This window comes from Heloderma suspectum, chromosome 3, assembly GCF_057233095.1.
Source record: "Heloderma suspectum isolate Gila_16-S chromosome 3, 16-S_ref, whole genome shotgun sequence".
NCBI lineage: Eukaryota > Metazoa > Chordata > Lepidosauria > Squamata > Helodermatidae > Heloderma > Heloderma suspectum.
This window is the reverse complement of record NC_139460.1, coordinates 1,459,681-1,482,666: the sequence shown is the minus strand read 5'-3', so window position 1 is coordinate 1,482,666 and position 22,986 is coordinate 1,459,681. Positions and strand designations below refer to the sequence as shown.

At 52.2% G+C, this 22,986-nt stretch overlaps 1 protein-coding gene across 2 annotated transcripts; it reads left to right on the top strand.

Annotated features, from left to right (window-relative positions):
- The first annotated feature begins 14,854 nt into the window (after positions 1-14,854).
- On the top strand, positions 14,855-22,717 carry LOC146349179 (olfactory receptor 52B2-like). Of its 2 annotated transcripts, none has more exons than XR_014788914.1 (2): positions 14,855-15,168; positions 15,885-16,179. XR_014788914.1 is itself a non-coding variant. In XM_084842154.1 (2 exons), the coding sequence occupies exon 2, from the start codon at positions 21,215-21,217 to the stop codon at positions 22,181-22,183; it is 969 nt and encodes a 322-aa protein (XP_084698280.1). In that variant the 5' UTR covers positions 14,855-15,168; positions 20,872-21,214; the 3' UTR covers positions 22,184-22,717. The 2 variants fall into 2 exon arrangements, 1 of the variants encoding a protein (XP_084698280.1); XM_084842154.1 differs by lacking the exon at positions 15,885-16,179 and adding an exon at positions 20,872-22,717.
- The last annotated feature ends 269 nt before the right edge of the window (positions 22,718-22,986 follow it).

The window sequence follows — 22,986 nt, the reverse complement described above, 5'->3', positions numbered from 1 at the left end:
GCGCGCAGCCTGCGCCCTCGCCCCTGCGGCGTCCGCCCCCCCGCCGCCCTGGGCTGCCCTTCCCCTTCGGAGGCCGCCCCGCTTCTGGCAGGCGAGCAGGTTCTTTCTGCCGCAGGCGGCGGGGCGCGGGGGGAGGGCAGCAGAGGCGGGCCCGGGATGGCCCGCGGCTGAGGAGCCCGTCTCGGCGACGCGCGCGCGGGGTACCGGTGCGGCGACAGGCCGCTGCTGAGAGCAGAGCTCCCGCGCAGCACCGAGCGCAAGGGCGGCGGCGCCTGGGCCTTTCCTGGCGGCGGCGAGGGAGGGTCTCTGGGCCGCTGCAGCCCGGGCCCCTCCGGCCACCGCGCGCCGGCCAGGGCCTGCTACGCGCGCTCTGCGCTGGCCGGTCGCCCCGGCGGCGCCGCTCGTGGCCTCGCGTGCCGACGGGGCGCTGTGGCAGCTCAGGCCCACGGCCGAGGGAGGGAGCGGGGGCGCCGGCCGGGCGCGCCGTGACGAGGGGGCAGGCGCGGCCGGGCTGCGGGCCGCCCGGGTGGCCGAGCGGGAGGCGGGCAGCGGTGCCCCGGGAGCCCAGCTGCCCCGCCCCTGGGGACGGGCTGCGGTGCTCTCGCGCAGCCCCGCTCTTTGCGGTGGTGCCCCAGAGAACCGAATGGGGCGCTGCGGGGAGGGCGCGCGCGCCAGGTCGCGTTCCCGCCGCCGGCACCGACGTGTCTCGGCGCGGCCTGGGAAGGGCCTCTGGCGGGCGGCCCTCCCCAGACCGGCCAGGGACGGCTGGGCCAGGCTTCTCCCCGCATCCGCCCGGGCCCCCGCTTGGCCCACCAGCGTTGCACCGTTGATTTAGGGAAGTGTTCTGCCGGGGGGGGCTGCGCGAGAGGGGTCAGTGGAGCCAGAAGAACCGCGGCAGGCTGCCCTTTGCCGGGGAGATCCCTTTCGAGAGCCGGATCGCCCGAGGGCGGGAGGAACGGGGGGCCTTTCCCCTCCCCTGGCTGAGGACGGCGTGGGCCCGGGCTGCGCGCGAGGAGCAGCGGCGGGAACCGCCGGCGCCGTCCTCAAGGCCAGGCGCCTGCCGAGGGCCAGCAGGGGTCCGCTGACGAGAGGCCCGCGCTCCGCCCCCCTGCAGCCCGCCGGCGCCCCGCCGCTCGCCCTGGCCCAGCCGGCGGAGGCGGAGGCGCCCGGCTCCCCGCGCTGCGCCTGGCAGGCCGGCGAGCGGGGCGCGGGGCGGGCAGCCTCGCCGAGGAGGGCCCGCTGACGGTGCCTGGTGCGAGCGCCTCAAAGCCTGGCGGGCCGGGGGCGGAGAGGGGCGCCCCGGGCCGTCCGGCCGTTCACGGCAGTCGGGGCGAGAGTCACATGGTGGCGCTCGAGCCATTTACCGGTTCAAGAGGCCTCGGGCGCCCGGGGCCCCCTGACGCGAGCCCCGGCCTGCGGCGATCGCCGCTCGGGCAGGTGCCCTGAGGAAAGACGGCCAGCCCCCGCAGGGGACCAGCGGCCCCTCCCCCGGCCTCGCGGGCTGGACGGAGCCTCCGTGCCCCGGGGGAGCGCCGCCTCTGGCTCTGCGGTGCTGCGCGGGTTCCGCGGCGCCACAGGCAGGGGATGGCGAGCGGCCGGGGGGGCGTGGCCGGCGCCTGCGGCCGCGAGGCGGCGGCGGACCAGGTGGGCCTCGGCCTGGGGCGGCGGGGCGCTCTCCCACGCCGCGGGCGCGCCAGGCGGGCTGGGCAGCCGCCTGTCGGGGAGGCGCCGGCCGGCATCCCTGCCTTGCGCAGGGGGCTGGACTCGATGGCCTGGTAGGCCCCTTCCAGCCCCGCTGTTCTGTGATTCTACGGTGGAGCGAGGAGGGGGCTCCTTTGCCAAGTAAGGGGAGGGTGCGGATACTGTCGGGCGGACCAGTCCCGCGGCATTTGCACAAACTGAGCAAACTCGCCCAGCGTTCCTGCAGGGCGGGCAGACTCAGCTGGGCTGGGTGACGCTCTGGAAACCGCTCCAGCGACGCCAGCTGCGCTGCCGGGAGCCCCTCCTGCTCCCGGGCCTGGGACTGCGCCACCGCTGGCTCCCCACCCCTCCCGCCTCATGTGGGCCCCCGCCCTCACGGGAGGTGGCGCCCTCGTTCGCGATCAAAGCCGACCCCACCCTTCGTGCCCCTGGGCACCTCTTCCTGGCCGTGCTGGCCACAGCTGACCGGGTCTGGCTCTGTCCGCTTCCCCAAGCATGCTGCGGATGTTCTGGTCGGACACACGAGAGAAGAGCTTGGGGGCTTGCCTCCCCCAGATGTTTCTCATCCACAGCTTCACACAGATTGAGCCAGCTCTGCTCTTGGCCATGGCCTTTGATCAGTAGGTGGCCATCTGTTGTGCCCTGCGATATGCCACCCTCCTGACTGGCTCAGCCATTGCCAAGATTGGTTTGGCCCTTGTTGCGAGAACCACGGCTGGCATCCAGATACCCTCCCCTCCATTGACTCGGCTGCAGTTGGCAAAACCAATGCAACTGCTCCCTCCTACTGCCTGCACTCCGACATAATCCAACACTCCTGCTCAGACACCAGGATCAACAGCATCTACGGGCTGTTGGCACTGCTCTCCGCATTGGGCCTTGACTTGCTTCTGGTTCTCCTGTCCTACACCCTAATCCTCAGGGCAGTGCTGAGCACATCTCAGCTTTGTAACCAAAGTTGCATTTGTAACCAAGATGGGGGATACGTGGCTCAACAACACTACAAGCGAGAAGGATCTTGGAATTGTCGATCTCAAGCTGAATATGAGCCAACAATGTGATGTGGCTGCAAAAAAGGCAAATGCTCTTTTGGGCTGCATTCATAGAAGCATCGCTTCCAAATCCACTGGTTAGGCCTCATCTGGAGTACTGTGTCCAGTTCAGGGCACCACACTTGAAGAAGGATGCAGACAAACGAGAGAGTTCAGAGGCGGGCAACAAGGATGATCAGGGGACTGGAAACAAAGCCCTATGAAGAGGGACTGAAAGAACTGGGCATGTTTCGCCTTGAGAAGAGAAGACTGAGGGGAGATATGATAGCACTCTTCAAGGACTTGAAAGGTTGTCACAGAGAGGAAGGCCAGGATCTCTTCTCCATCATCCCAGAGTGCAGGACACGGAATCATGGGCTCAAGTGACAGGAAGCCAGATTCCAGCTGAACATCAGGAAAAACTTCCTGACTGTTAGAGCAATGCGACAATGGAACCAATTACCTGGGGAGGTGGTGGGCTCTCCCACACTGGAGGCCTTCAAGATGAGGCTGGACAGCCATCTGTCAGGGATGCTCCGACTTGGATTCCTGCATTGAGCAGGGGGTTGGACTCGATGGCCTTGTAGGGCCCTTCCAACCCTACTATTCTATGATTCTATGATCTTCTGGGGGAGGAGCGCCTCGAGGCATGGAGCACCTGCGTATCTCACATCCGTGCCACACGCTTGTTCTTCACCCCCGTGATTGGCTTGTCCATGACGCACCGCTTTGGAAAACACACTCCGCCTCAAGTCTGTGTCACGGTGGCCCGTCTCCACTTCTTCGCCCCACCTGTGCTCAATCCCACTGTGCACAGTGGGAGAACTGAACAGATCCGGATGGAGGTCTTGAGAATGATGCCTCCAAGAAGGGCCCACGAGTTTTCCACATCTGCTGTCCAGGGCCTGGCTGCCCCTTAAAAATCAGGAGTACATCTTTGGATCCAGCCCTTTTCCATCATAACCATTTTGTGTCAGTGATGGTTTGGGTGCCTTTTGCCACCTTTCCCTGGAGAAGCGGGGCTGGGGCTGACCTAGGAGGCCGCTCATGACTAGTCACCTCCAGGTTCGATTGCTAGAATGCACTCCATGTGGAGCCACCTGTGAAGGCATTTCAAAAGATCCCAGTGCACCAAAGCGTTGCTCGCGCCGTGGTGTCCACTCCAGGATGCAGCTCTGAATGAATTGCTCCAGTACTGCGCCCTTTCCAGTGCTGACCAGTTTGTTTCTAGGCTCGGTTCAAAGCGCTAGTCCTGACCTGGAAGATCTAAGCAGCTGGGGCCAGAGCAGCTTAAGAACCACCGACCTGCCCGAGAACTGAGCTCTGCCCCTGGCCCACAGTGGTGGGTCAGCACAAGGAGGGAGGGGGCCTTTTTTCTTTGGCACTGAGATTTTAGAACATCTTCCCAAGGGGAGTCTGCCTGGTCCCATGTTCGCTCACTTTATGGCAGGAGGCTCAGACTTCTCTCTTTCCATGGGCATTTTGTGTGCTGCTTTGCTTTTCCAAGATCCGACTGCTGCTGTTTTAGTATACCAAAGCAGAAGAAAAGAAATTCCCGTGTGCCCAAAAGTACATTTTTATTATGCCCAGCACGTTTCGGTGAGGAGTTTCCTTCCTCGGGCTGTAATTGAAATGTTTTGCTTTTACCCACGGATACATGGGGATGCTGGGAAAGATTGAAGGCAAAAGGAGAAGGGTGCGGCAGAGGATGAGACAGCTAGTTAGCATCACTGATGCAATGAATATGGACTTGAGCACGCTCCGGGAGAGCGCGCAGGACAGGAAGGCCCGGCGTGCCCTGGTCCATGGGGTCACAAAGAGTTGGGCACAACTTAACGACTGAACAACAACAACAACATGGGCATGCACCCACACATTGGGGGGGGGGGGAAGCTTCCCTTTCATGAGACTGCTATATAGGGAAGCTTTAAAAAAAATCAACATGTGGGTGCATTTCAATGTATCGGTAGGTGAAGGCAGTAATTTAGAACTTTAATATAATCCAGTGCAAAACTTTAATGGTTATGACTTATAAATGTTATAAATTATGGATACGCTTAAGAATATTATTTGTTGGAACTTTTTATCCATGTTTACAGTTTTTAGGAGTGTTTTAAAGTGTTAATAATATTTTGCAATTATATTTTAATTGCAGCTGGAGAAAGGAAGTTCCTTTCTGAAATGTGTTGGCATAATAAAAGGTTTTTTTCAGGCACCTGAGAATATCTTCTCTTTTGGGAAACATCAGTGCTTTCCCCCCTTGCTGTTTGAACATGTCATGATGGATTACTGAGCTAGTTGAAGGTGAACAGGGTTTATTTGTGATGTGGCTAGAACATCGGAAGAGCCCCCATGGCTCAGACCACAGGCCCACCTGCTCTCACATCCGGTTTCTCCCAGTGGCCTGCCAGGTGCTCCAGGAAGCTCACCGGCAGGGCAAGAGCACAGTAGCCCGTTCCCCCTGCGGTTGTCCCCGGGCGCTAGTGCTCAGGGACAGGCTGCCAGCACCTGAACCCGGCGGCTCCATGCAGCCGCCCTAACAGCATCCGCTGCTGGTTCCAGCCTCCGTCAGTTTGTCTGTTCCCCTTTTAAAGGAGGGTCGACTGATCTGGCACATTGTACGTTCTCCTTCTAACTGCTGCCTGGAGTATTCATAGAATCATAGAATAGTAGGGTTGGAAGGGGCCTACAAGACCATCAAGTCCAACCCCCTGCTCAATGCAGGAATCCTCAATGCAGAGCATCCCTGACAGATGGCTGTCCAGCCTCGTCTTGAATGCCTCCAGTGTGGGAGAGCCCACCACCTCCCTAGGTCATTGGTTCCATTGTTGTACTGCTCTCCAAATTCTTCCTCACAGCTTGTTTTGACTTCTGTCCATATCAGATTGTGTGCCTGCTTGAACCAAAACTTGTGCACATTTTCCTGCACATTTCCCCAACTATACACATCAGTTGTGCACATTTTTGAAATGTACACATTTTTCTCCCATTGAGTATAGCATGTTTCTGCGCATTTTTTAAAGTACACATTTTCTTGCTTATTTTTCAAATGTATGCATGTGGTCAAACTTCTTTTGGGGGCCCTGTAAATCGCATTGCATGCTTGAAAACGTACAGACTCTGACCGCGGATTGCATTCGAGTCCACATTTGGGTCTGGGAGGTGGGAAATGGGTAAATTCTGGTCAAACCCAAACTGAAGCAAATTTCTCATATTTACTATATAAAAATGATTTGGAAAAAACAGAGAAGCAAACATGCAATTTCATTTCATTTCTTATATTTCTATACTGCCCCATAGCCAAAGCTCTCTGGGTGGTTCACAAATATTGAGGAATATGTGGCCCTCCAGATATTTCGGCCTACAACTCCCACAGTCGCTCACTATTGGCTATACTGGTGAGGGCCAATGGGAGTTATAGGCATAAACATCTGGAGGACCCCATGTTTCTCACCCCTGTTCTATGCTCTTGCAGAAAAAAAATAGTACATGTTGCAGGGACCAGGGGCAGTGCAAGTAACCCTCCCCAATTTTCCCAGTAGGTGCTTAGGCATCACAGAGTGCTTTTATGAGGAAGCTGGGTTGGGCTTAGCCCATTCAGCTTTATTTTCTATACTCTGCAGGAGATGGGAGTTTATATGATGTCAGAGCCTGGAGGAAGGCAAAGAACTGGAATTCTGCCCCAGCTATCAAGTTTGGCTAATTTCAGCCTTGGCCAAGGCTGAAAATCCAGTCTAATATCAAGAGAAGCATTCCACTTTCTTATTCCAGGCCTAGTTTTGATCGCCCAACTCCCTGGCACAAGAAGGATGTCTCCTTTAAGGTGATCTAGATCTCATCAAGGACCATCGGTTTGGCTTAACGGGTCCTGCCGGTGAGATAAATCGCCCAGCGGAGAGCTGCCTTGGCGTTCCGTATAAAGAATGGTCCCCGTGTCATGCTTTGCTTAGTCTGCTAATCAAAACGTGTCGCTCTGAGCACTTCTCATTTACGACGGCGTATGAAAATCAAGCTTCATTATGGCTGCCTGATGCATTATCAGCCAACAGCCGGATAATGGGCAAAAACCGTCACCAGGTTTGGAGTGAGCACGGCTCTGAATTGTTATGTGTGTGAGTGTGGAAATAATAATAATAACCTAGAGAGACGTAGCTGGTTATTCATTAGATGCATTTGACATAATGTACTGAACGCAGTAAAGAATACGTTTCAATTAATAAAGTTAGTTGGGCATGGATTTTATCTAAAGCAATGCATGGCATATTGTGGAGAAGCTTCTGGGAGGGGAAATCATAGAATCATAGAATAGTAGGGTTGGAAGGGGCCTTCAAGGCCATCGAGTCCAACCCCCTGCTCAATGCAGGAATCCAAGTCAGAGCATCCCTGACAAATGGCTGTCCAACCTCGTCTTGAAGGCCTCCAGTGTGGGAGAGCCCACCACCTCCCCAGGTAATTGGTTCCATTGTCGTATTGCTCTGACACTCAGGAAGTTTTTCCTGATGTTCAGCCGGAATCTGGCTTCCTGTCACTTGAGCCCATTATTCTGTGTCCTGCACTCTGGGATGATCAAGAAGAGATCCTGGCATTCTTCTCTGTGACAACCTTTCAAGTCCTTGAAGAGCGCTATCATATCTCCCCTCAGTCTTCTCTTCTCAAGGCTAAACATGCCCAGTTCTTTCAGTCTCTCTTCAGAGGGCTTTGTTTCCAGTCCCCTGATCATCTTTGTTGCCCTCCTCTGAACCCTCTCCAGTTTGTCTGCATCCTTCTTAAAGTGTGGTGCCCAGAACTGGACACAGTACTCCAGATGAGGCCTAACCAGTGCTGAGTAGAGGGGAACTAGTACTTCCCAGGATTTGGAAGCGATGCTTCTATGAATGCAGCCCAAAAGAGCATTTGCCTTTTTTGCAGCCACATCACATTGTTGGCTCATATTCAGCTTGTGATCGACAACAATTCCAAGATCCTTCTCGCTCGTAGTGTGGTTGAGCCACGTATCCCCCATCTTGTAACTGTGCATTTGGTTTCTTTTTCCTAGGTGCAGAACTTGGCATTTGTCCCTATTAAATGCCATTCTGTTGTTTTCTGCCCAGCGCTCCAGTCTATCCAGATCACTTGGAATTTTGTTTCTGTCTTCCAAAGTATTAGCTATCCCGCCCAATTTGGTGTCATCTGCAAATTTGATCAGCATTCCCTGCACCTCCTCCTCCAAGTCATTAATAAAAATGTGGAAGAGCACTGGGCCCAGAACTGAGCCCTGCGGTACCCCACTCGTTACCTCTCCCCAGCTTGAGAAGGTCCCATTGATAAGCACTCTTTGAGTCCGATTCTGTAGCCAACTGTGGGTCCACCGGATCGTTGTTTCATCTCGCCCACTTTGAGCTAGTTTGCTCATCAGGATATCATGGGGCACTTTGTCGAAAGCTTTGCTGAAGTCGAGGTATATGTTGTCTACAGCATTCCCACGGTCTACAAGGGAGGTGACTTGATCAAAAAATGAGATCAGATTTGTCTGGCAGGACTTGTTTTTGACAAATCCATGTTGGCTTCAAGGAATCACGGCATTGTTGTCAAGGTGCTTCCAGATGGATTGCTTTATGATCTGCTCCAGAATTTTCCCAGGGATTGATGTCAGACTGACTGGTCTGTAGTTCCCAGGTTCCTCCTTTTTAGCCTTTTTGAAGATAGGGACAACGTTAGCCCTCCTCCAGTCATCTGGCACTTCCCCGGTCCTCCATGATTTCTCAAAGAGAATAGACAGCGGTTCTGAGAGTTCTTCTGCCAGTTCCTTTATGACTCTAGGATGCAGTTCATCTGGCCCTGGAGATTTGAACTCATTCAAAGTAATGAGGTGTTCCTTGACCATATGCCTGTCGATCTCAAGCTGCAATCCTGCCCCTTCAGCCTGTACTTCGCCTTTGCCAGGGGGGTCATAGACCCTCTTTTGGGAGAAGACTGAGCCAAAGTAGGAATTGAGCACCTCTGCCTTTTCTTTGTCAGCTGTTATCATTTTGCCATCCTTATTTAATAGCTGAACCACCATTTCTTTCCTCTGCCTTTTACTATGCACGTAGCTGAAGAAAGCCTTTTTGTTGTTTTTAGCATCCCTTGCTAACCTCAGCTCGTTCTCCGCTTTAGCCTTCCTGACGCCATCCCTGCAATTCTATGCTACCTGCCTGTACTCTTCCTTTGTTACTTGGCCTTCTTTCCACTTCCTATATGTGTCCTTTTTTGTCTTCAGGTCATCCCTAAGCTTTTTGTGAAGCCACATTGGCTTCTTCTGTTGTCTTCCACCTTTTCTTCTTGTTGGAATTGTTTGTGATTGTGCCTTGAGAATTTCCTTTTTTAAAAGTTCCCACCCATCTTGGACTCCTTTTCTCGCTAGCATTGTTTGCCATGGGACCTTACTGGTCATTGTTCTGAGTTTATTAAAATCAGCTTTCCTAAAATCCAGGGTACACGTTTGACTACACTCGGCTTTTGCTTCCCTTAGAACCAAGAACTCAAGTACAACATGGTCGCTTTCCCCCAGAGTTCCTGTAACTGCTACTTTATCCACTAAGTCATCTCTGTTGGTTAGGATCAAGTCAAGGATAGCCGATCCTCTAGTTCCTTCCTCTACTTTCTGTAGGAGGAAGTTATCCGCCACACAAGTCAGGAATTTTCTGGAGGGGCCATGTTTTGCAGAATTTGTCTCTCAAAAAATACCGGGGAAATTGAAGTCCCCCATTACTACTACATCATGCTTCCTTAAAACATTGGCTATTTGCTTTTCAAAAGTTTCATCCTCGTCTTCTCCTTGATTGGGTGGCCGGTAGTAGACTCCGACCAACAGGTTCCTTTTATTCTTTGCTCCATTTATTTCAACCCAGATGCTCTCGATGGGGCTCCCAAGCTCCTCCTCCTGTATTTCTGTGCAGAGATATGTATTTTTCACATACAGTGCAACCCCACCTCCCTTTCTGTTCCTCCTGTTCTGTTTGAACAAGTTATATCCTTCAATTGCTGTATTCCAGTCATGAGAGTCATCCCACCAATTCTCAGCTGTACCTATCAAGTCATAATTTCCCTCTTGTATTAAGAGTTCAAGTTCGTTCTGTTTGTTTCCCATACTCTGGGCACTAGTATACAGACATCGAAGACCATGTGCTTCATAGTCTGGCTTTCTTCCTACATGTGTCTGAAGACTATTATTGGGCGCTATCAGCGCTGTTCTCTCCATTGCAGTGCATGCACCTATGTCCATCGTTACCCCCAACATTACATCTCCCTTCCCCGTAGGATTCAGTTTAAAGCCCTCCTTTAATTCCACGAGAAAGGTGGGAAACAGTCAGCCTCAGGCGTACCCTGTAGCTCTGCAGGAACGCCAGTGTGGGGTTACAGGCAAAGAGCTGGGAGTAGGGGAACTGGCAGGTCGGGGCTCAAATCCTGCCTTTGCTGTGGCCTTTGAGTGCGTCAGTGGGAGGACTAAGCCAGACAATGTTTTGGATAGGAAGTAGCTGGTGTGTGCCCCCCCCCCGCCGCCATGTGGTGAGGGCTGTCATAGTCCAGCTGCACCTCCCACACACACAGCTGGTGTCCCCCTGATGTGACAGACTGCAACTCTCATCTTCCCCAGCAGGCATGGCCAATGCTGACGAGAACTGCAGTCCAACAAATCTGGAGGACACCAGGTGGGGGAAATCAATGGCCCTGTATTCCCCTAAATGGATCCAGAGAGGAGTGGTAGCCTCATTTGTGCAAGCAGTCCCTGAGCATGTACAGAATGCACACTGGAAGCCATGACGATCTGGAAAAATACTGAGGAAGATTCAAGAATTTACCCCTGCTTTCTCATAACCACCTTCTCAGCAAGGCTGCCAAGGCCTTGGCTTGGAGCTGTGACAGAAGACGTTCCTCTGGGGATCCTGCTTTCATTATAAGCCCATTTCCTGGGCTGCCTTTACACTAAAGGGCACCCCCTCCCCGGCGCACGCGCAGTCTTCCCATTCTGGAGCCGTTGGCAGCGGCTCGCAGAGGACAACTAGGCGATTGCTGGGGGGGGCTTGACTTCTCTCCAGCTTCCATATAGCGCAATGAAACAGCGCCATCTAGTGGCTGTTTTAACCACATAACGTTCCGAGTTTAAAAGATCGTTCCATCTTTTACGAGTTTACCCCTTGGGGGAGCTGGGGGTGGCAATGGCCGACAGGAAGCGAATAAACAACAACAAAAACCGGCCACCCAACCAAGGAGAAGACGAGGATGAAACTTTTGAAAAGCAAATAGCCAGTGTTTCAAGGAAGCACGATGTAGTAGTCATGGGGGACTTCAGTTTCCCCGATATTTGTTGGGAGACAAATTCTGCAAAACATGGCCCCTCCAGGAAATTCCTGGCTTGTGGCGGATCACTTCCTCCTACAGAAAGGAGAGGAAGGAACCAGAGGATCGGCTACCCTTGACTTGATCCTAACCAACAGAGAAGACTTAGTGGATAAAGTAGCAGTTACAGGAACTCTGGGGGAAAGCGACCATGTGGCACTTGAGTTCTTGGTTCTAAGGGAAGCGAAAGCTGAGTGTAGTCAAATGCATACACAGGATTTTAGGAAAGCTGATTTTAATAAACTCAGAACAATGATCAGTAAGGTCCCATGGCAAGTGACGCTAACGAGAAAAGGAGTCCAAGATGGGTGGGAGCTTTTAAAAAAGGAAATTCTCAGGGCACAATTACAAACCATTCCAGCAAGAAGAAAAGGTGGAAGACAACAGAAGAAGCCAATGTGGCTTCACAGAAAGCTTAGGGATGACCTGAAACAAAAAAGGACACATATAGGAAGTGGAAAGAAGGCCAAGTAACAAAGGAAGAGTACAGGCAGGTAGCACAGAATTGCAGGGATGGCGTCAGGAAGGCTAAAGCTGAGAACAAGCTGAGGTTAGCGAGGGATGCTAAAAACAACAAAAAGGCTTTCTTCCGATACATGCATAGTAAAAGGCAGAGGAAAGAAATGGTGGTTCAGCTATTAAATAAGGATGGCAAAAGGATAACAGCTGACAAAGAAAAGGCAGAGGTGCTCAATTCCTACTTTGGCTCAGTCTTCTCCCAAAAGATGGTCTATGACCCCCCTGGCAAAGACAAAATACATGCTGAAGGGGCAGGATTGCAGCTTGAGATCGATAGGCATATGGTCAAGGAACACCTCATTACTTTGAATGAGTTCAAATCTCCAGGGCCAGATGAACTGCATCCTCGAGTAATAAAGGAACTGGCAGAAGAACTCTCAGAACCGCTGTCTATTCTCTTTGAGAAATCGTGGAGGACGGGGGAAGTGCCAGATGACTGGAGGAGGGCTAACGTTGTCCCTATCTTCAAAAAGGCTAAAAAGGAGGAACCTGGGAACTACAGACCAGTCAGTCTGACATCAATCCCTGGGAAAATACTGGAGCAGATGATAAAGCAATCCATCTGGAAGCACCTTGAAAACAATGCCGTGATTCCTCGAAGCCAACATGGATTTGTCAAAAACAAGTCCTGCCAGACAAATCTGATCGCATTTTTTGATCAAGTCACCTCCCTTGTGGACCGTGGGAATGCTGTAGACATCATCTACCTCGACTTCAGCAAAGCTTTCGACAAAGTGCCCCATGATATCCTGATGAGCAAACTAGCCCTAAGGGAACCGGCTGACGCATAAGGTTGTGTGTGTGAAAAGGGCACTGGATTCAAAGCCTGCATTTTTCTAAATTCTTGCCTGCTCTAAGATGGTTTGTTCTTCCGTAGACTGGTGGGGTTAGAAAGGGGGCCGCCAGGGGCCACCCTCAAAGGCCCTTCCTTGAAACCATATTCATTATTAATAACTGTGTTTATATATAATAAGAGGAGCCTATTTAAAAAAAAAACCCTATTTCTTTTGTTAAATGACCTAATTCAAAGCAAAAGACTTTTCACCTCAAATTCGGGAGGATCTTCATCGTCTCATTTCTGGGGGTCAGGTCAAATCCGTTCACTGACGTGCAGTGCCGTAGTGGGGCATGCCACACAGCTGTGGCGGGTGGGGAAGCATCACATCCCGCTGCCGGCAAAGCCTGTAGCCCTGGTAGAATCCTGGCAATTCTGTGGGGAAGCCAGGCCCCGGGGCGCATGCCCCATTTCTGGCAGCTGCTTGCGGGCTGCCGGGAAGCCCCTTGCGCAGAGAAAGGGGGGACTGGGGTTTCGGCAGCGTGGCGGCGGGTGGAGCTGCACCAGTGGCATGGCCGGCCAGGCAGCCTGCAGCCTGCAGGCAGCCTGCCCAGCCCCGCAGGTCTCGCTCTGCATCCTGGCATCTCCCGGGCTTTGTTTCAGGGGTTGGCTGTGCAAGTGCATGTTTCCAGCGACCGCTCTGTGACAAAGTGCCATCAAGCTGAAGCCATCCGGCAGAGGAGCACCCTGGACACCAAGCTCCCACTTCAGTTTCCTCCGTCAGCAGCTCCTCTGCTTCCCCCCTCCCATGCCCCATGCCCCCGTTTTTCCACTAGGGCATGCTACCACTCACTTTTAACCATTTCCTGTTTGCCCATGATGAAAGCTGAAGAAACCGCTGGACTGATGTGCAGAGATATTTCTGCCCCGCTCCACATCTGCTGTACAATTGGGGCAGCAAGCCAGTGAGGCCATCCAGAGCACATGCCCAAATCATGCCACGCACAGCACCATGCAAAGTCCTCATTTCATGGCCTCGTCCCTCCTGCCCTCCTCCTCCCCTCCCTCCCCTTTGCTTGCGCTTCCTCCAAAGCAGCAGGCACAGAGATGTCAGACAAGGCTTGAAGCTCAGTGGGTGCTGGGGGTGAGAAAGGCATGCCTCTGAACATGTGCAGAATGGCGCAAGGCACCAAGAGGGCCATTTAGCTTGCCTGCGGGGAGGGGAAATCCAGTTTTACCCCGTTGTAGAAGGGGGCAAAGACAGCTAAGCTGCTTTCCTAGGAGGGACATGTGCTCCTATATGTGTCTGCTCAAAAGTAGCCATGTAGGGATTCTCTTAATCCCGCTCCATCTGTGTTTTGTGCATTGTCAGGAGATCATGGGGCACTTTGTCGAAAGCTTTGCTGAAGTCGAGGTATATGATGTCTACAGCATTCCCACGGTCTACAAGGGAGGTGACTTGATCAAAAAATGAGATCAGATTCGTCTGGCAGGGTTCTTGACCTTATTTTTGGATCAGGTAACCTCCCTTGTTGACTGTGAGAATGCTGTGGACATATACCGCGACTTCAGCAAAGCATTCGACAACGTGCCCCATGATATCCTGATGAGGAAACTAGCTCAAAGTGGGCGAGATGAAACAACGATCCGGTGGATCCACAGTTGGCTACAGAATCGGACTCAAAGAGTGCTTATCAATGGGACCTTCTCAAACTGGGGAGAGGTAACGAGTGGGGTACCGCAGGGCTCAGTCCTGGGCCCAGTGCTCTTCCACGTTTTTATGAATGACTTGGAGGAGGAGGTGCAGGGAATGCTGATCAAATCTGCAGATGACATAAAATTGGGTGGGATAGCTAATACTTTGGAAGACAGAAACAAAATTCAAAGTGATCTGGATAGACTGGAGCGCTGGGCAGAAAACAACAGAATGACATTTAATAGGGATAAATGCCAAGTTCTGCACCTAGGAAAAAGAAACCAAATGCACAGTTACAAGATGGGGGATACATGGCTCAACCACACTACAAGCGAGAAGGATCTTGGAATTGTTGTCGATCACAAGCTGAATATGAGTCAATAATGTGATGTGGCTGAAGAAAAGGCAAATGCTATTTTGGGATGCAGTAATAGAAGTATAGCTTCCAATTCATGGAAAGTACTAGTTCCCCTCTACTCAGCACTCTTCAAGTACTTGAAAGGTTGTCCCAGAGAGGAAGGCCAGGATCTCTTCTCCATCCTCCCAGAGTGCAGGACACAGAATCATGGGCTCAAGTTCCAGGAAGCCAGATTCCGGCTGAACATCAGGAGAAACTTCCTGACTGTTAGAGCAACACGACAATGGAACCCATTCCCTAGGGAGGCAGTGGGCTCTCCCACACTGGAGGCGTTCAAGACGAGGCTGGACAGCTATCCGTCAGGGATGCTCTGACTTGGATTTCTGCATTGAGCAGGGGGTTGGACTTGATGGTCTTGTAGGCCCCTTCCAACCCTACTATTCTATGATTCTAGGTTTCTAAAAGCACCTAGCACAAAAAAATTGCACTCATTTCTCTGCAAATTGTCAGGCTTCATCCTCTCGGAAGACGCTCCTGGTTTTGCATATGTCACCCAATTCTGCCAAGCACACGGTTATAAGTGTTTGCTGTTCCCATTCTAGTCAGTGAGGATGACTCACGGGAAAACAAGGAGAGGCGAACGTCTGTCTCGCTCCAACCCCTGCAGCGTGATTCCACGGCTCAGAGAGGTGAGGTGGCCTGCTACTGAGCCAACAAGGTGGATTCCAAGGTGAATGTGATTTTGGTTTTGCACAGCCCTAATAGAGAAATGTAGGGTTCCTGCCCAACCCAGAATTGGTCATGGGGGAGAAGAAGAGCCCTGAGGCTGGATCAGACCAAGGGTCCATCTAGTCCAGCATTCTCAACCAGCTGCCCATGAGAAGCCCACGAGCAGCACACAAGTGCGCCAGCACCCTCTCGCCCATGTTCCCCAGCAACCAGTGTACATAGGCACACTGCCAGTGAAGACAGGCAGTAGGTCAACATGAAGCACAGAAGGGTAGCCAGCCAGCCAGCACCCCGGTGGGACAGGATCTGTCCACCTGGCACAGCTGCCCTCTACCTGGGGAGTGTACAGGAACACATCACATTCTTCCTCTTTCTAAGGGGTCTCCAAGGAACCTCCTGCTGCCTGCAGGACAGCTCCTGCTGAACCAATGGGAGGTGTTCTTGGGCCAGCTATCCCAAGAGGCCCAGAAGGAGTCTGTTGAAGCAGGGCATCACAATACGGATCCTATCCCTGGAATAGCTCCCAGAGGGTAGAGGAGGTTGTTTGAGGCCAACGAGGTGGGAGCTGAAGAAGGATCAGCTTCCTTGTCTCCACCTGGGTGCAGAGGGACCTCATCTGTCCCCTGCTGGCTTGTGGCTGGAGTCGGAGGAAGCCGGCCTGCTCCTGGGATTCCCCCCAAACCCAGAATAAGTAGCTTCCCTGCTGTCTCCTGGCAGTGCTGGATCCTCTCCCCTCACAAACAGAAGCTCATCACTCCCATCGAAGTGAAGAGCCCTGGTGAGTCATTCTGAGTCAGTGTTGGGGGTTTTGTGCAATCCTGCTCACTATTAGATCCTTTGGGGAACAATTTTGCACCAAGGCATTCCTTGCTTTGCCAAATTCTGTGAGCATAAGATCCATGTTCTGAGACTGGACTGTTGGACAAGCCAAGGAGATGATAAGGCAAAATTTCTCAGGTCCTGTTAACTCTTGTCAGATTTTTTTTTGGGGGGGGGGGATATTTTGCAGGGACTGCTGCAGCAATGCGTGGAATTTGGGATGTCATGTTTTTCATACCCCTGGTATTTAGAAAACACCAAGTTCCTCAGCTAATTTGGAAATATGAAATCTATTTCCACATCATGCATTTTTACACATCTTTATCATGTCCGTACTTTACCCATTTTTTTCTAAGCTAAACCCTCCCAGACATTGTGAGCTCTTCTCACAGGGGAACTGCTCCAGCCCCTTGGTCATTTTGCTTACACTTTTGCACTTTTTCCAACTCTGCGATATCCCTTTTGACTGTGGTCTTGCACCATACACTTGTAGAGAGGCATTATGAGATTGGCAGTTTTATTTTTGCTCCCTTTCCTAATGATCCTCACCCTGAAATTTGCCCTTTTCACAGCAACCATACACAGGGTCAATGTCTTCATCAATCTACCCACCACAACCCCAAGATGCCTTTCCTGGGCTATGTTTCCATGACAATGGAAGGAGAAGCTAATGGAGAAGTACCGGATTTTTTAAAAAGGAACCAGCTTTGCTGCACTTTGGTCCATGCAGGGCTCCACGAGCAGGTTCTCCACACCAGTAAAAATCGCTTCACAGAACATACTTCCTGGTGGGGGTGGAGTGAGCGTCAGCTGACTGGCAGGCGCTGCTCAACCCCTAAGAGAGGCTTCCCCCCCCCCATCTCTCCCTTTTTCCTTTCCCATGAAAGTCCAGATCCCCTGCATTTCAGGAGCAAGCCTCACTGAGCACAGTGGGAGTTACTTCTGAGTAGACACACATATGCTTGTGCTGGGAAAGGGTGGGGGAGAACACCAAGATGGGAAACCAGCCCCCATTTTAACCCGCAGGATTTCTATAATGAAGGGTCAAAGTAGTTACTTCCTAAGGCAATAAACCAAACAAAGGAGAATCTGAGCCTTCAGATTGCGCTTTACTGCACTTAGGGAACTGGGCTTTAAGCTGTGCCACGTCAATTGAGGGGGATCTCTGTAAGTTCTGTGGGCATTCAGCGGGCAAGCCTCATTCAGCACAATGGGAGTTACTTCTGAGGAGACACAAATCATAGAATCATAGAATAGTAGAGTTGGAAGGGGCCTATAAGGCCATCGAGTCCAACCCCCTGCTCAATGCAGGAATCCAAGTCAGAGCATCCCTGACAAATGGCTGTCCAGCCTTGTCTTGAAGGCCTCCAGTGTGGGAGAGCCCACCGCCTCCCCAGGTAATTGGTTCCATTGTCGTATTGCTCTTAGAGTCAGGAAGTTTTTCCTGATGTTCAGCCAGAATCTGGCTTCCTGTAACTTGAGCCCATTATTCCGTGTCCTGCACTCTGGGATGATCAAGAAGAGATCCTGGCATTCTTCTCTGTGACAACCTTTCAAGTCCTTGAAGAGTGCTATCATATCTCCCCTCAGTCTTCTCTTCTCAAGGCTAAACATGCCCAGTTCTTTCAGTCTCTCTTCATAGGGCTTTGTTTCCAGTCCCCTGATCATCTTTGTTGCCCTCCTCTGAACCCTCTCCAGTTTGTCTGCATCCTTCTTAAAGTGTGGTGCCCAGAACTGGACACAGTACTCCAGATGAGGCCTAACCAGTGCTGAGTAGAGGGGAACTAGTACTTCCCAGGATTTGGAAGCGATGCTTCTATGAATGCAGCCCAAAAGAGCATTTGCCTTTTTTGCAGCCACATCACATTGTTGGCTCATATTCAGCTTGTGATGGACAACAATTCCAAGATCCTTCTCGCTTGTAGTGTGGTTGAGCCACGTATCCCCCATCTTGTAACTGTGCATTTGGTTTCTTTTTCCTAGGTGCAGAACTTGGCATTTGTCCCTATTAAATGCCATTCTGTTGTTTTCTGCCCAGCGCTCCAGTCTATCCAGATCACTTGGAATTTTGTTTCTGTCTTCCAAAGTATTAGCTATCCCGCCCAATTTTGTGTCATCTGCAAATTTGATCAACATTCCCTGCACCTCCTCCTCCAAGTCATTCATAAAAACGTGGAAGAGCACTGGGCCCAGGACTGAGCCCTGCGGTACCCCACTCGTTACCTCTCCCCAGTTTGAGAAGGTCCCATTGAGAAGCACTCTTTGAGTCCGATTCTGTAGCCAACTGTGGATCCACCGGATCGTTGTTTCATCTCGCCCACTTTGAGCTAGTTTGCTCATCAGGATATCATGGGGCACTTTGTCGAAAGCTTTGCTGAAGTCGAGGTATATGATGTCTACAACTATGATGGCAAACAGGAAATGGTTAAAAGTGAGTGGTAGCATGCCCTAGTGGAAAAACGGGGGCATGGGGCATGGGAGGGGGGAAGCAGAGGAGCTGCTGACGGAGGAAACTGAAGTGGGAGCTTGGTGTCCAGGGTGCTCCTCTGCCGGATGGCTTCAGCTTGATGGCACTTTGTCACAGAGCGGTCGCTGGAAACATGCACTTGCACAGCCAACCCCTGAAACAAAGCCCGGGAGATGCCAGGATGCAGAGCGAGACCTGCGGGGCTGGGCAGGCCGCCTGCAGGCTGCAGGCTGCCTGGCCGGCCATGCCACTGGTGCAGCTCCACCCGCCGCCACGCTGCCGAAACCCCAGTCCCCCCTTTCTCTGCGCAAGGGGCTTCCCGGCAGCCCGCAAGCAGCTGCCAGAAATGGGGCATGCGCCCCGGGGCCTGGCTTCCCCACAGAATTGCCAGGATTCTACCAGGGCTACAGGCTTTGCCGGCAGCGGGATGTGATGCTTCCCCACCCGCCACAGCTGTGTGGCATGCCCCACTACGGCACTGCACGTCAGTGAACGGATTTGACCTGACCCCCAGAAATGAGACGATGAAGATCCTCCCGAATTTGAGGTGAAAAGTCTTTTGCTTTGAATTAGGTCATTTAACAAAAGAAATAGGGTTTTTTTTTTTAAATAGGCTCCTCTTATTATATATAAACACAGTTATTAATAATGAATATGGTTTCAAGAAAGGGCCTTTGAGGGTGGCCCCTGGCGGCCCCCTTTCTAACCCCACCAGTCTACGGAAGAACAAACCATCTTAGAGCAGGCAAGAATTTAGAAAAATGCAGGCTTTGAATCCAGTGCCCTTTTCACACACACAACCTTATGCGTCAGCCGGTTCCCTTAGGGCTAGTTTGCTCATCAGGATATCATGGGGCACTTTGTCGAAAGCTTTGCTGAAGTCGAGGTAGATGATGTCTACAGCATTCCCACGGTCTACAAGGGAGGTGACTTGATCAAAACATGCAATCAGATTTGTCTGGCAGGACTTGTTTTCGACAAATCCATGTTGGCTTCGAGGAATCACGGCATTGTTTTCAAGGTGCTTCCAGATGGATTGCTTTATCATCTGCTCCAGTATTTTCCCAGGGATTGATGTCAGACTGACTGGCCTGTAGTTCCCAGGTTCCTCCTTTTTACCTTTTTGAAGACAGGGACCACATTAGCCCTCCTCCAGTCATCTGGCACTTCCCCCGTCCTCCATGATTTCTCAAAGAGAATAGACAGCGGTTCTGAGAGTTCTTCTGCCAGTTCCTTTATGACTCTAGGATGCAGTTCATCTGGCCCTGGAGATTTGAACTCATTCAAAGTAATGAGGTGTTCCTTGACCATATGCCTGTCGAACCCAAGCTGCAATCCTGCCCCTTCAGCCTGTACTTCGCCTTTGGCAGGGGGGTCATAGACCCTCTTTTGGGAGAAGACTGAGCCAAAGTAGGAATTGAGCACCTCTGCCTTTTCTTTGTCAGCTGTTATCGTTTTGCCATCCTTATTTAATAGCTGAACCACCATTTCTTTCCTCTGCCTTTTACTATGCACGTACAAACAGAAAGTTCGTTTCTGTTTGTATGGGAAACATACTCTGGGCATACTAATGCCCAGAGTATGTTTCCCATACTCTGGGCATTAGTATATAGACATCCAAGACCATGTGCTTCACAGTCTGGCTTTCTTCCTACATGTGTCTGAAGACTATTATTGGGCGCTATCAGAGCTGTTCTCTCCATTGCAGTGCATGCACCTATGTCCACTGTTACCCCCAACATCACATCTCCCTTCCCCGTAGGATTCAGTTTAAAGCCCTCCTGATGAAGTTCTTCATGCTGTGGCCAAACACAGTCTTCCCAGCCTTTGTGAGGTGCAACCCATCCCTAGCCAACAGCCCATCTTCCAGGAAGTATAGCCCGTGGTCCCAGAATCCAAATCTCTCTCGACGGCACCACCTTCGTAGCCAGTCATTCACCCGGAGTATTTTTCATTCCCTTTCTATCCCTCTTCTAACTACTGGAAGGATGGATGAGAAAACTATCTGGGCCCCAAAGTTCTTGAGTTTCCTAATGAGTTTGTGCAGGGATGGGAGACACACAGGAAACACCCCTTGACCAGGGGCACAGTGAAAGGCACCCCCCCCCCCCAGGCAGGGCTAGCATACTATACCGGGGAGAACCCGACTTGAAGAAAAGAGTCAGACTTTAAGCAGTCTCAGGAAATCCGGTTTTTCGGCGATAAGCTCTGGGATGGCTGCTGGATGGCCATTGCGTCATGCATCCCTAACGACCTCCACACACAGCCGGCTCGGAGCAAATCGCTCGTGAAAACAGGCCCCAGGTCAGTTTCTGCCTCCTCAAACCCCAATATACGTCACTTGACACTCGCTTTGAGCTGCATTTAAATGAAACCTTCCTGGTCACCCTTCCTTCTCTTATTTTATTGATTTATCAGACATGTGATCCACTTTCCCCCTAGCCAGGGCTTGAAGTGGCTTACAGAAAGCCTTCCAAATATGCATCCATGGAACAGCAGCAACGTCGAGAGCACTATTTAAAGACACAAATCAATAACCGGCTCTTCATTTACCACGTAACTACTAAACCTGAAGAAACATCCTGAGGGTGAGCCACGGTCAACTCGCAATGTCAGGCTGAGACTGGGGGCACAGGCAGGGGCTGCACCTTCCACTTTGCCACCTGCTGACCTCGTCCCTCCCTCCGTCCCTCAGAAGCCGCCTCACTTCCAGTTCCATAGCAGCGTGCCATTGAATTGCTGGCGAGTGGATCGAGGTGCAATGCTTCAGGATGGCAAAGCCTCCACCAATCAGAGCAGCTTTCTCCCAGCTTCCTTCACCCTGGTTGGCATCCCTGGCCTGGAGGGATATCACAGCTGGATCGCCATCCCTTTCTGCCTGATGTACATTGTGGCACTTTGGGGCAACTTCTTCCTGCTGTTTGTAATCGCAACGGAGCGCAACCTCCACCAGCCCATGTATTTCTTCTTGGCCATGCTGGCCGTGGCAGACCTGGTCTTGTCCTCCTCCACAGTGCCCAAAACCTTGAGTGTCCTCCTCTCGCCCCATTCCAAGGAGATCTCCTTTGGCGCCTGCCTTGCCCAGATGTTCTTCACTCACACGAGCTTCATTGCAGAGTCAACGGTCCTCGTGGCCATGGCCATTGATCGGTATATTGCCATCTGCTACCCACTGCGGTACACAGTGATTCTCAGTCCCTCTGCCATTGTGAAGACCAGTGTGGCAGCTCTTGCCCGGAGCTTCTGTGTGATGTTCCCAACCATCTTCCTCCTCAGGAGGCTGCCGTACTGCGGGCAAAGGGTGATGCCCCATTCCTACTGTGAGCACATGGGCGTGGCCCGCATGGCCTGTGCAGACATCACCGTCAACATCTGGTATGGATTCACCACCACACTTTTGTCTCCAGGCATAGACATTGTGCTCATCACAGTCTCCTATGTTCTGATCCTCCGGGCTGTCTTCAGACTTCCCTCCAAGGACGCCCGTCTCAAGGCTCTTGGGACCTGTGGCTCCCACCTCTGCGTGATACTCCTGTTTTACACACCGGCATTTTTCTCATTCTTTGCCCATCGCTTTGGCCATGGCATCCCCCAGCACGTTCTCATCCTCCTGGCCAACAGCTACCAGCTCCTCCCGCCTGTGCTAAACCCAGTTGTCTATGCAGTGAAAACCAAGCCAATTCGGGAAAGGCTGGTCCAGGCCTTTGTGCGAGCTGGGAAGTGGTGCTGAGCGCTGGACGCCCCTCTGCTAAAAAATGCCTTAAAATGGAAGCATCTAAAATGAGGGAAAGTGTTTCCCATGGAAATAGCGGGATTCACGTGCTGTTTCACCCCTCTGCAGCCCTCAACAGGCAGTGCCTGTGAAGGAAGAGCTGCATTCTGTCCCCCTCTCTCCAAGATGCTTTTACGTTTTCCTCAGATTCCTCTGGCTCGATGCACACTGGGCAGCCTTCTTCCGTGAGGAGTGGGGAGCAATGCTGGGAGCAATCCGCCCACTCTCCCCTGTCCTCTGGCTTGGACCCGCGGCTCAGAAGTGGAACGAGCGCCGAAAGTGTTGCTTGGCAAACCGCTCCTGCTCCGCCATGTGAACAGCACCCCACGGCCATTCACTGAGGACAGGAGGCACGTGCGGGGCGGGGCAGGGGGGGGGGCTTCTTGCCGAGTGTGCCAGCCCCACTGTTGCTGCTGAGCCGCGAGATGGCCATGGAGCAAAGGGCTATAGTTGGACCCTGCACTGTCGGGCTCCCCTCTGCCCCCCCCCCCGCTTTTCAATGCTAGGCTACACACACAAGCCATGTCTACCTGTACTTGTTGCTAGGATCCCAACTCATGATATTTTGGGCTTGCAATTAACCCTGTATATTCTGGCTTCATTTAATGCCTTAATAAAACTGTTTAATCTCATACGCTTTAAATCCAGTAAATACATCCTGTTATGAATAAATCCTGTTAACGCTTTTGGGAACCCATGTCTCCAGTTTCTCTGTTCATCTAACAATGAGGTGCTTATTTTCAATAGCCATGGCTCACAGT

Excerpts from the sequence above, each read along its gene's own strand:
- LOC146349179 (XM_084842154.1), top strand. The coding sequence starts at position 21,215 with ATGCTTCAGGATGGCAAAGCCTCCACCAATCAGAGCAGCTTTCTCCCA.